At 44.8% G+C, this 13,574-nt stretch overlaps 2 protein-coding genes across 4 annotated transcripts in view; both read left to right on the top strand.

Annotated features, from left to right (window-relative positions):
• Positions 1-10,155, top strand: part of LOC135202978 (uncharacterized) — a 509,003-nt gene extending 498,848 nt beyond the window's left edge. For all 3 annotated transcript variants that reach the window (XM_064232510.1, XM_064232509.1, XM_064232511.1), the window contains exon 2: positions 8,961-10,155. In XM_064232510.1, the coding sequence (XP_064088580.1) occupies positions 9,249-10,151 (903 nt within the window). In that variant the 5' untranslated portion in view covers positions 8,961-9,248 and the 3' untranslated portion in view covers positions 10,152-10,155. The remainder of the gene's footprint in view (positions 1-8,960) is intronic.
• Positions 10,156-10,438: 283 nt separating this feature from the next.
• Positions 10,439-13,574, top strand: part of LOC135202977 (uncharacterized) — a gene marked incomplete in the record, with an annotated part of 465,217 nt that continues 462,081 nt past the window's right edge. Inside the window, 2 exon segments of the mRNA XM_064232508.1 lie at positions 10,439-10,843; positions 11,533-11,650. Coding sequence (XP_064088578.1) covers positions 10,451-10,843; positions 11,533-11,650 — 511 coding nt within the window.

Here is a 13,574-nt window from a genome sequence, read left to right as displayed (position 1 = left end):
CCCCTATATAGGGTGTCGGTATAAAAACTGGGGCGAGTGAAAACCACCTCCAGAGGTCCCTTGCCATTTATTCTCTTCCTTTGTCAATTTCCCCTTTCAAATTAGGCGCCATACCAGCGCCATCTACCGCCCACTACCGCTACTACTAGCGCCTCGATAGCCATTCCTGAAAATAGCACCCAAGCTTGGGGCTATAGGGTGAGGAAGCAAGGGGTGGGTTCACTGGGTGACACAGGTCATTGCCCAGAAATAGATTTTTCCTTTGTCAAAATCCCTTTTCAGGGCCAAACCTGTGTCGCTCCGTGAAATAATAACAGAGAATGTTCCCACAAGCTTGGATATACTCTCTATAAGACTACTGGAAGGGAGAAACTAACTCTAAGGTAATTCTACCCTATTTAATCAAAATCCTTAAATCTAAACAGATTTTAACAATATACTAAGTCTAAGTCCTTACTCTAGTAAGTATATACTATTATCGCAAACAATTACTGGTAAAGCTCGTGTGATTACTATGTCACTAAGTAATACTATATATTATACATATGTATAGTTAGTAGTTAAATATACTCAGTACAAGAATGGTTCAATTGTACAATCCAAGTGAAAAAAACCCGAGATGAAGGCTAGAGACTAAGCGAGGCGGTTAGGAGAGAAAAGGAGCTAAAGAAGGACAATGTCTTTACGACTAGTTATGTCAACATGATTAGGCTGTGTTAGGGGAAAGAATATTCCCTCACTGCCACTGCTGAATATTTAAGGACTTCGATGATTTAAGGTAGTGGTTATTAAATACTTGAATTCCATCTTATATACTTCTTAAGGTCATCAAAGTTCAAGTGGTGGAAATAAATTATTAAGGCAGCTACTGCTCGGACATCATGTACATGTGGAATTATTCCGGTTAGCCTATCTAGAATATAGAATTATTTTAATTACTTAAGTGAGACTGTTACACCATCTCTCGAGTTAATAAAGGACCTGAAGTTTATTTGAAGTTTTGTCTAAAATGGATCTCAAGTTCTGACTGGATATGGGAATAGATCCTGTGGAAGTGGGGCAATCTTCTAGGGGCCCCCCTACTCTGAGGATCATCATTTTAGCCAAGAATTCGATCTGGAGATACTAGAACTTCTCTGGATGGAAGAAAATCAATATGATTTTGTCCTAGCTAGCACAAGTACTTGGAATCGATGAAATTATGAATCTGTTAATGTGGAACCAAACTGGAGTAACTCCTTGAAGCAGATTGGTCGTGGTAATAACCCTAGCTGGTAGGCTCTTCCTAAACAGGGTCCTAAAGAACGTAACAGCCAGATTCGTATTCGTCATAACTATTGGGTCTTTTTAGGAAAAAGGCTACCTTATTACTGTAGAATTCTACTGCTTAAAAAAGGGAGTCGTAGGAACTAGGGGAGAGATTAGTCAGGACTGTCGAATCTTGTGACAATTGCTGAAACGTTTCCGCATGGTTGCGGACCTCTCCGTAGACTTCCATTGTCTGATTCTAAGAACAAGGTGTTAATAGGATCCATATTGGCATCTACTTGTGCCGTGAAATTCATGAATTCCATAACGTTAGGACCCTCCGAATCCTTGAGGAAGCGTCCGCCGTCCTTGTTATACTAAACGTGCCGGTCTGGGGTTGGGATTCCGTCTGAGGCGGAGCCCCAATTCCCCTAGTTACGGGTCACAATTGCTCTTCAGTCCGTTGGGGGTTAACAGCCCAATCCGTCCTTAGAAGGATGGGAATTAGCCTAGAACTTGCCTTAGTAGATTTATTGGAGGGAAAAATTAAATCCTCTGCCAGATGTTCCAACCTATCTGGTATCCGTGGCCTGGGCCATGGGGTCCAGATTGAGGGCACATGAAAAATTGTAACTTGTGGTTGGATTCTGTGGCAATAATTCTACTAGGAGATCTGGATTCTGTTGGGTTGATCCATCTAATGACTGTTGTCTAAGGACTATTCCGACTGTAGCGGAGTTGTCCATTGACAGTGCATCTGCCACTAAGTCTTGCTCCTGCCAAGTGAGTTGCTGACAGATGTCACTGTTTCTTATTGTCAATGAAAAGATTGTTATCATGACCTGATTATGTGGTTAGGTCGAAAGCTGCTCTCTGAAGAGAGTTACTAAGAATATAAAACTGTCCTGGCTTCCAAACACTGTTATGAAGCTAGCAGGGCGTTAGGAACCAAGTGTCCTGAGCGTTTCCGTATTGGGGGTGGTCTCCCAAACTGCTCAGTGAAGCATCCATAAGGACCACTAAACTTGGCAGAAGTAACCGTACCGGTGATGATTTGTCAGATTCTTGACTTCTGTCCATGGACGGAGTCTCTGTAAATGTGCGGGATGCGGGGCTCTGTCTCGCAATTCCGTGTTCACTCTACTCCACCAAACCCAGAATATGGCCTTACGTTGGCTTTTAGTAGAGTCCCTGTTCCTGATGCAAATTGGAGTGAACCTAAAACTCTTCCTGGTTCCTCCGGGATGCTTTGTCTACCTTGAGGAACTGTCTCGCAGCCTTGCTATTTCCTTTCTTTTCTCCCCGGTGGGATCGAAAGTTGAGTGATTGAGGTCCCATTGTTTACTAAACACTGAACCGTGGTGTCCGAGTGTGTAGGGATTCCTTGTGATTTGGAATCCCAGGAATTCCAGAAATTATCACTTATGGTTGCCTTGATACATTCCTAGACGTTTATAGTTCAGATGAGCCAGTCATCTAGAAGATTACTAGGCTTATCCATTGGGTTCTCAGTTATTGTACTACTGTCTCCGCTGTCTTGTAAACATTCTGGGCGCTCTGATAAGCCCAAATAGCCTTATTTGAAGGCGTAAGCCTGTTGCCTAGTCTGAAGCCTAGGAAAAAGCGAAAGCCTAGGCAAAGGCGGAAGTGACTTGCTACCGGAACGGGGTAGTAAGTAACCATAAGATTATAAGTATTGTGACGGCCCCACGGAGAAGTAAGGTCCGTACCTGCGAAAAGAGTTAGCACATGGAACTTGTCGTATTGAATATATGAGTTTCAATGAGACAATTTTAATATTACTCTTGTTTAATTGAATCTTCATGGAATCGCTGGAGAAGCGTCCCTGAAATTCTAAGTATTTGCACCTATAATTACTTTCTTCTACAGAAAGTCTTAGGTGTCCTTATGTCATTTTGGATGTTGATAAATTTCGGTTGATGGAGGAGGGCCCTTCTCCCTACTCCATACTCTTGATACTAAGCTGTTCGACCACATGCTGATTCCCAGTGGTTCTTGACTAAACACCGCTTTCCTACTACCTGAGGAGTCTCACTGGTTCGTCGAAAGTCGGTTGCGCCGGCTTCCTGTGAAGTCTCTTACTTGCCGGAAGTTCTTCCGCCAGCTCTACGGAAGGTTGCTTTGGCTCGGCTACCTCTTGTGAACCTGTTGTATCCGTGACATACACCTGGTTCTTATCGGAGGCCTTATGGCCGGGGAAGAGGTAAAGAAGCTGAGCTTTGGTGCTGCTGAGAGGGCTGTTTCTACAGCAGCACGGACTGTTGTGGCTGACCATTTGAGGTTGATGGTTGGCCTAGCTGGCCTACTGGAACAGCTTGTACCACTGCTTGAGGTTACGTCATCTAGGAAGACTCGAACCCCTTGCTCTATTCATGCCCGTGGGCTGTGTTTCGAAGGATTCATATCTCCTCTTGGGGATCAAGCCCCAGCGAACTCGCAAGCTCTGGTTGACCTTAGCTGCTTCGCCAGGGATTCTGTTCACTATGGTCTGAGGGAACAAGTTTGCTCCCCAGACCTAAGCTTTGATGAGTCTATTAGGTTCATGGAGAATAGACGCATCAGCCAAGACGTGCTTTCTGCAGTTCTTCCAGGCTACTGCAAAGTCATATACCTCGCACCATAAGGTGTGAAACAATGACTTGTCCGGATCTTGAACCATGGTTCTTCCGTATAGACCGAGGTTGTCATTCCCGCTTATAGTGGCGGAATTGATAGACCTAGTCAAGCAACTTCTGGCTTCGTACTTCGCCTTTACCAGTGCTTCTGGAAGTCTGGGAAAAAGCTCACTGAAGAGCATCGAGGCACAATTTCAGTTCAATATGCCCACCAAGAATGTCACTAGGGCCTCTAGCCCGCACTCCATTCTTCCAGAGAGACCACGGATGGTAAATCCGTCTCTCTGATATAATGTGTAGATTTGTCCATTGCTGTTGCCTGAAGTGTAATCTCTACTACTTTAGAGGTACACGGAATGGACGTGTCGTCTAGCACCACAGAAATCGTGAAGGGATTATTGTGGCGTGTCAGTTTGGCATTTGTGCATTCCCAATCTGCCAGGGATTGAACCCAGGCTGATTGATCTTGGTCTCTGGGGAAGATGACCATTTCCTTAGGCATTTTGTTTTCACAGATCAGTGGGTTCTCAATCAGACGTCCATAGCCTGAACAAGGGAATTGGAGACCCGGTGAAAGGAACTCGAAGTCCTCTATTGGCTGGATTCCTTTTCCCGGCCTAAATCGTCAGCATGCCCTCTGATAAGAGGGCATGTGCTGGTAGCCACCAAGGATTATTGATTTGAAGGGACACTATTGGATGTGTCTGGTACTGCCCGGAGTAGTTGTGGCTTTCCGGGTTGGGAGCTCCTTACTTCGAGGTCTCCTAGATCTTCAGTCCTTCCACTAATGACTGAATAGGCTGACCTGACATTTACATGCCCAAGAACAGCCGAGTTGTGATGTTATTTAGAATTGGGCTGAGTCAGGATACCCATCTCCTGCCTCAGCATGCTGGAAAACATGTTGGGTTAAACCAGGGATCCTGGGATCTCGGTTTAGATGCCTTTGTGTTCGATGCCTGCCTGTGCGTGTGGGAGATTTTGTCGTGTTTGTCACCATTTTGGTGGCTAATGACGAACTAGAACGACTTTCTCAAATAGCCTTCAGTATGTAAGGTTTAGTAAGGGACTTGTAATAGACCTATGAGTGACTATTTCAACTTACCTTAGGGATTACCGACCCCGACTTATCCCTCGAAGTCGTAGGTCTCTTGGTAAACTCTAAAATGAAGAAGAAGAATGAGATAAACTAAAAGGTAGTCCTTTTGCTTGTTTACCAAAAGCTTCATATAGCCTACCTTCGTCCTGGGTATCGCCTTGATTGGTTCGTGGTCCAGGTTGGTTGCTGCGACCTCTTCTACGGCTTCTTATTCTAACCCACTAGGTCCTCCGCCAGCACGGCCTGTTTATCTTCGTGGATCTTGGCAATGATCAGGGCTGCCAAATCTACTGGTACCGTTGCTGATACTTCCGCATTTGGGTAGATAAGGGAGTTTCTGAAAGAGATAGTTACTTTTAAAAGTATCCTCTTCAATTATTTACAATATCTCATTCAGTGAACTAAACATTCAATGAATTGGTACTTACTGTCTCGATAGTGAAGTCCCAAAGGCAGATTGTAACAGACTTCCCTCTCAACTGGTTACCAGACCGACAGGTCGTTCATTGGACTGCACAGCCTGTGTGAGTGCGGTATACTTCCTGTCTGCCCTGCTGCTGCAGGGTTGCAGTGCAGGTTGTCTTCTGACAGTGTACCATCTGTAATTACAAAATGATACTTGAATACCTTTGTATAGACTCGCCGGATATGTATCTGGCGGAGTATGTAATATTAGAATCGATACCGGAGTATCACTACATGTAGGTCCGCTGGAGGTTACTCCGGAAGAACCTGCATTCTGTATTGTAATCGCTGTAATAAATTGCAGCGGCATGTATTATGTAAGATATTCATATTATCCTCTCCCGCTAGCTCCGACCCCGCCATGCATTCACCTCAAAGTCTTGTAATAATATATATACATATATATATATATATATATATATATATATATATAATATATATATATATATATCATACATACCCATACACACATATGCATTATATATATTAAGCTTAATAGCCACGAAATCGGGGAAAGTTAGACTTGGCCCGAATTCGCTGGCATCGGAGAGGTTTTCTTAGTAACTAAGAATGCCTCTGCTAGCTCCTGGCCACCGCCACCGGGGTGGGGTGGCGGGGTATAAATGAAGGCGGAGGAGAGAGGCTAGATAAGGATAAACAAATGCCTCATTCTAGGTTACCTGCCGGGGTCGACTACCCGGCGTAGTACACCGATCGAAAACATAAAGCATATTTTTAAACAATTAAAATAAACTAATTAAATGACTTTAGAACCGGAGCACAGAATCTATGCTCCTTCCTGTCCCAGTTCTCTTTCAACACTATCTCTCTCTCTCTCTCCCCGTTCTAGCTAAGGAATCAAAACAGGGGAATAAGTAAAACCTAAGCCTGAATCCGATCGTAAGGGAGATCGTGTTGTTATATGCATAACTGAACGATCTCGACTGTAACCCGGGCCCGCCGAGGTGGGAGGTTCGATAATGTATGGAGGACTGAGGATAGGAAAGGCAAAATTCTCCTTCCGGTCCAAGTTCCCTTTCAATGCTATCTCTCTATCCCCCGGGTCCAGCTTAGGGATTGAAACAGGGTAATAGGTAAAACCTAGGCCTGAATCTGATCGTAAAGGAATCGTGTTTGTTATATGCATAACTAACGATGTCCGCTGGTACCCGGATCCGCCGAGGCGGACGGATAGAGGACGTAGGGAAGTAGGGATAGGAAGGCGAGAAGAGAGTACGTGGCTAATACCATCCTAACGAGCCGGGAAATTACCCGGGCTCATCTGGGTAGGTACCATCGTACTACTCCTACTACGTAAGGCGAGGAGTACCCCTTCCGACTATAACCACTCCCTCTCACCCCCTCTGCAAGAGGGGATAGGACTCAGATTTGCTACCTGAAGTAGCGCGAGCGAGGTTATGTCATCTCGTCAAGGTAAAAGGGGGGAGGGGGGGTGTCTAGAGGGGTGGCTCACACGCGATCAATTGGACACTACGACCGCCAGGTGGAACACCTCGCGGTCAGAAGTGGGTCCAATCGATCACAGGGGCTGACGGTCTATAGACCGACTGCCCACTGATTACAATAATATAATAATAATTTATATGATAATAAATTCTATACATATCCCTGGCGCGATAAGGAAAAAGATAAAGAGGATAAGTATATAATTCTGTTTAAAAAGCGGCTTAGCTAAACCTTCTCTCGATCGGAACGATATGGAGAAGGACGCCAGGGTGGCTCTTGAGTGGGCTAGAGCCTAACATTCCGAGACGTGATTTCATGTCACGATTCTGGTGCAGGTAGTGCCAGGGAGACTCGCTCATGAAACAGAATAAGGTCCCTAAGGGACCTTACACTCCTCCTTCATGGATTCTCTGGAAAGGAGGGGGAGGGGGAAAGGGAGATAGGCTGAACTCCCGATCCGACGAATCGAAGGGGAGAAGCCTCTCCAGATGGAAGGAAACCCATCTGGCCTACTTCCCAAACCAAGGAGGAATCTCCTTGGTTTGTGTAAAAGTAGGTCAAAATCATCCTCGCGCCAGGATATCTATTATAAAACGTCAGGATATCTACCAATTTTATTAAATCTTGAGTGAGTGCAAAATCAATAACAACACGACTACAATTAGTATAGGTGACCAATTGGAAGTCGACATAACGATACGGGTAGCGATGTATGTAATGGCTGACTCGGGAACAGTGCAAGCTAGGATCCGTTTATGTAACATACAAATAAAACATACTTATGATTAATTTCGCTACCCTTACAAACATAAATTGATAATTGCAGTACTCAACTTAGATATCGAAGATTCCTGGTGTTTATAGCATCTCATTTTATTCCAAAATAATGTCGTTACAGTCAAAGACACAAGTATACACGACAGTGCTATTTAAAGGAGGCGCTAGTTGTAGCGGTAGTGGGCGGTAGATGGCGCTGGTATGGCGCCTAATTTGAAAGGGGAAATTGACAAAGGAAGAGAATAAATGGCAAGGGACCTCTGGTAGTGGTTTTCACTCGCCCCAGTTTTTATACCGACACCTTATATAGGGGTGAGCGAACCAGGTTTATTCTGGTATAATCCAATGTAGCTTTTTCTCTTGTATATTTAGCAATATTTATACCTTAGAAATAAGTGCTATAGGAATATTTCACAGAGCGACACAGGTTTGGCCCTGAAATATATATGTGTGTGTGTGTGTGTGTTTGTGTGTGTGTGTAATTTCGTTTTTATAATATTTTATGCCCATTGACATATGTGTTTATACATTTATGAATGGAAACAGTTACACATGGCACCTAAAACAGTTCAAAAGTATTAGACGTTTTAAGCAAATGGACACTTTTTTTTAACTAAGCAGGGGGTCCGAAATCTGGAGAGATGATTTTTGTTGTTCCTTTTAGGCATTTTTTCTCAGCGAAGTGTCATAGATTACTGGAATTGCATGATATATGCAATTCATTCATAATCACATAATATGTCATATATTCATTAAGCTGCCTTCAGCTTTGTATTTTTGAATGTATACCTCTTTACTGTATTGGATTATAATGTTGCCCATTATATATTGATATTATCTTCGTACATTCTCATCACATGGCCAAGTCATACGTTATGCATTGTACATTATATTATGCTATGGAATTTCTTTCACTTTCTTATAAAAGGAGTCCATAAAAACGCCAAAGTTTAGAAAATAAAGAGGAACTATCAGCAGGGGTGACCTAAACATGGCTACCTGTGGATGGATCTCTTGGTATAAATACCGCCTTTTAGTAACTTTTCCCATTCATTACCTGCCTAAAGAGAGAGACATCAGTTTCTGAAATATAGTACTTATTTTCTACATTTTGGTCTTTTTATGGGCTCCTTTTTTTAGATGGAATTCTGTTGTAACAAAACATTTTTACCAGTTCTTTCACCTTGTATACTACAGATGTTGCCTTGTTTACTACAGATGTTGCATGTCGTCCCTCATCTTAATATGTTCTTTTTCTCCTCCTTCAGACTGAGGATCTCCATGTCTCGCCCCTGAAGGAGCAAGGTCTCGCCCGGAAGCCTTTGGACCCCGACAGTCACCCGAAAGGGTGTCACCTTGGAGGATCTCCCTCCCCCTTGCATGAAGAAGCAACACTTTGGGATTTGGTCCTGCCGTGAGGAGGAGGAGGGGAGGAGGAGGAGGGTGGTGGTGGGTGGTGAGGCCCCCCGCCAGGCAGCCATGGGGCGGAGTGGGCGTCGTCACCGGGCGGCGGTGGGGGGCAGCAGCAGCAGCAGGTAGTGGGCGGTGGTGGCACTATGTCGCACCACCTGGAGGAGGAGGACCACGACAACGATGACATCGAGCGGGAACTCTATCAACTCGGCCTCTCCGATGTCCCTCCGCCCCCTCCCCCGGCGCTCCGCGGGGCCGTCCCTTGGCCGCCGCCTTCCGCCCGCAGCCTCTCCGCCCCAGCGATCCAGGAGGACTCGCTCCAGGACCCCTCCGTGCCGCCACACAGTCCAAGACCTCCGCCGGGAGGCTACCGAGACCCGGCGCAGCATGGCTTTGGTCCGGCTCATCTCCTCCTCCACCATCACCATCACCAGATCCTCCAGCAGCATCACCAACAGCCGCCGCCACATCATCTCCACCATCATCATCATCATCTTCAGCATCTTCACCACCATCAGCCGCAGCATCCGCCGCCGCAGCAGCAGCCGCAGCAGCAGCCGCAGCCGCAGTTGCAGCCGCCGCAGCATCACCACAACCCTCTCGTCCACCTCGGAGGAGGTCATGTGTCCGGGCAGCCGGCCCCTTTGACGCAGCATAACCCCTTAGGAGCCATAGGAGGAGCCACTCACAGCACTGCCATTAGCCACGTGGGCGGAGTGGGAGTGCGGATGGGATTGTGGGCCGCTGAGCGACCGCCACCGCCCACGCATCGCAGCCTTACGGACTTGGCGACGGGTAATCCGGGCCACAACCTCCCCCATAATCCCATTCGCACCACGACGCCCGGGATTAGTTTATATAATGGTGGCCTTAGTACTACTGCCCTTGCGTCTACTGCCGGAACTGTAGGAGGAGGAGGAGGAGGAGGAGCTGTAGGAGCTACAGGTGGAGGAGGAGGAGGAGGAGCAATAGGAGGTGGGGAGGAGGAGATGATGACGTGGTGGGAGGAGGAGGAAGAGGAGCCCTCCCACCGGAGTTTCAAGTGACGTCCCCCTACGCCACGACAACGGCCGACGAAGACGAATCTGCAGCAGTGACAACGACTGCGGAAGAAGCTGGAGCCGTTGCAAATGCCCTGGGCGTCACGTGGACGCAGGACCCTGGGGGAGTCCACTACCCAGGCTACGTCCTGCCCAATGACTTCCGCACCCTGCCCAGGGGCCACCCGAGGGACTACTCCCCGGAACCTGAGGAGGAAGAGGACGAGGAGCGCCTGCAGGCCCTGGTCAGCAGCGTAGAAGCCGCCCTGCGCAGGATCCACGCCGGGCTGCAGGAGTCCTACATCATGTACGACAATCCCGACACTGAGGAGGACCCTCCCCCGCCCCAGCCAGTCACTGCCTCCCTGAGGGACCCCCCGCCGTCCCCAGTGCCCCCCCACGAGCATCCCAGCTCCCCCCCGCCTCCTGCCGGACCCGAGGAGGAGGAGGAGGAAGAGGATCTTGGCTCGCCCTCCGAGAGACTTCACATCCCAGGGGGTTTGGCTGGGGTGGTGCCCCCCGGGATGCCCCGCCTCGTGGGTCCCGACAATGCCTCGCTCCTCTCGCGGCAGCTGGGATTCATCCCGATCCAGGAGGGGGCGCCCCAGCCCCCCCAGCCGCCCCCGCGTCACTCGGAGCATCACAAACACCACCATCTTCACAAGCTCAGCAAGAAGGTCAAAAATCATAAATCAAAGGTGAGCAGAGTTTGAATGAGCAGCCTTTATGTTTGATTCAGTTTTTAACTCATCAAGTTATACAAACTTTTTATTAGGTACTTAAACATTGGGCAGAAACGAGGTTTAACGAGTTAATTATGTAAGCCTTGAGTCATTTTGTATTTTCAGTTATCTGCATTATCTCATAAACATATAACCAGGAGTAGTAGGGGTTATATTTTCTTAAGTATTTTATGTAAGCATCAAATTATTTTGTATTGTAAATTACCTTCATGATCTCATAGGCCAAGAACCGAGAGCACTTGAAGTTATATTTGCTTAAGTATTTTATGTAAGCATCCAATTATTTTGCTATTCAAATTATCTTCATTATCTCATAAAGATAGCACCAAAAGCACTAGAAAGTATATTTTTCAAATTGTTTTTATCCAAAAATCAAAGTATATTACATTTTAAATTATTTCTTAAGTATACCGCCAATAGCAGTAGAGATTATATCTATTTATTTTGTATTTTGAATTATTTTCATTATATTATAAGCAAAGCACCAGAAGCCGCAGGGATTTGTATTTAGTTTTCTCATTATTGTATCATTTTCATACCTTCAACAAACGTACATAGAACCAATATTTAATGAAATGTTAGATGAGGCAATTCTATCCTTCATGCATTGCAAACGATTCTAATCTTTATGACCTCTGGCACAGGTGCTACTCTCCGGCCTGATGACCTGCCCTGGCCCGGGCTTCAGGCTGCTGAACATCAAGAGGGACTCCAAATCGGGCCAAGGATTCGGGTTCTCCATTAAAGGAGGGAGGGAAGCAGGTAAGGATACCAAAAGGACTCTACATGGTTCTTTTGATTCTGTTTAGATAATTGCACTTTTCGAAACTTTTTTTTATTTTTTAAGGCTTGTGAATTGTTGTGTAGGCGAGTTTTCCTCCAGGGCATTAAACTTCTTAAAATTCATGGCCATTCATATGGATGGAGCCCTAAGGAACCACTGACTTGAAATTCTAGCTTCCAAAGAATATTATGGTGTTCATTTGAAAGAAGCAACAGAAGGTAAAAGGAATGATGAACGTCATTATGAAATTTATTTTCGCTAAAACTCACTCTCCTCTAGGGAGAAACGTCGTTTGGAGTTTGGGGTTTTCTAATTGTTTCGCTTATTGTTAATGTCCCTAATGTATATATATACTTACGGTAAGCAGCAGCAAACACAGAAGATTTTAGATAATGATACTAATTACGTTCTTTTTGTGAAACAAAACTGAAACTATACAGATTATGAGTAGCCTCTAGTTGGCGGAGCTAGACAGATTATTTGAATAACTTCTAGTTGGCTGAAGTTGGCAATTGTCAGACCTAGAACTATACAGATTATTATTTGCAAGGCATTTATGATTATATTTCGTTAAGGTTATAAAGGATTTTATAAGGGTCACTTCTCTTTATCTAGAATTGTGTATCAGTTGACCGAGACCACGGGTTCATTCCTAGAGTCTCCCATTACTGGCCCGTGAGTTTTACCCTTAAATGAAACGTGTGACTATTGAAGCAATGCAAATTGAAGAAGAAGGCGAGAGATAACTGAGAAGAGGGGAAAAAGGAATGGGCGAACAGTAAAAGTCAGTAAGCAGTGCATCTGGGGTACCTTCTGTTTCATCTACAGAAGCCTCTCTCTCTCTCTCTCTCTCTCTCTCTCTCTCTCTCTCTCTCTCTCTCTCTCTCGTTTCCATTCTTTCCGCTTTTGAACCATCCCTACCTTTGCCCTTCGTTGCAGTATTTTCCGAATACATGTTTTTCCCATATTTTTTTTACATAGATATATTTTTCCATTCTCCATTTCCTCTATTTCTTTTGCTTCGTTAACTTCTCACGGCGTTTATTCTCGAATTCTGCCTCTTCTGCTTCCAAAGAATTTTTGGACTCCCAGTCTTGCGTTTTTTTTATTATTTTTTTTTTTTGGTTCACTCGTTTACCTTTAGGGATGTGAGGACATTTTTACCTTTTTTTTTTTAGTTTTTGGGTCATTGCATTGGATAAATATAATATATATATATATATATATATATATATATATATATATATATATATATATATATGTGTGTGTGTGTGTGTGTGTGTGTATGTATGTATGTATTATGTATTTATATTATATATATATATTATAGTGTGTGTACGTTTACACACACACACATAACAATAGTCACAATATATGTCAGGCTATGTCGCAATAATTTGACACGAGTAATCTCACGAGAGATAAGCTGCGAACGTTCAGCAACTCTCAAATGTCCATTATTCTCTCGGGACTTTTTCTTTCCCACCTGGTCTTTCATATGCCATTTCTGGTCGGAGTACGATCTCCGGGAACTTCAAAAGCTCCCATTAGCAGTCTGGAGTAGAAGCAGAAGCGTTCTCCATGGTAAAAGGAGGACAGGAATGAAAAAAAAAAGTGTTTTTGGATGCCTTCTCCAAATTGAGTCCATCAGAGGGGAAGGATTGCTTTTGTGAGATTTGGTTGAGAGAAGGCGTGGATATATGGTTTCCCCATCAGGTGTAGGTTCTTTATACACACACACACATTATATATATATATATATATATATATATATATATGTATGTATGTATGTATGTATGTATGTATATATACACTCACACACATCTCAACAGGGGTTCCAGCAAGCCAACTCACATAAACCAATTTATTGAAACGCTTTGCACCACAAAACAATGGCACATC

Source organism: Macrobrachium nipponense, chromosome 33 (genome assembly GCF_015104395.2).
Source record: "Macrobrachium nipponense isolate FS-2020 chromosome 33, ASM1510439v2, whole genome shotgun sequence".
Lineage (NCBI taxonomy): Eukaryota > Metazoa > Arthropoda > Malacostraca > Decapoda > Palaemonidae > Macrobrachium > Macrobrachium nipponense.
Note: the sequence above shows the minus strand (reverse complement) of the source record. Positions and strands in the feature narration are given on the sequence as shown.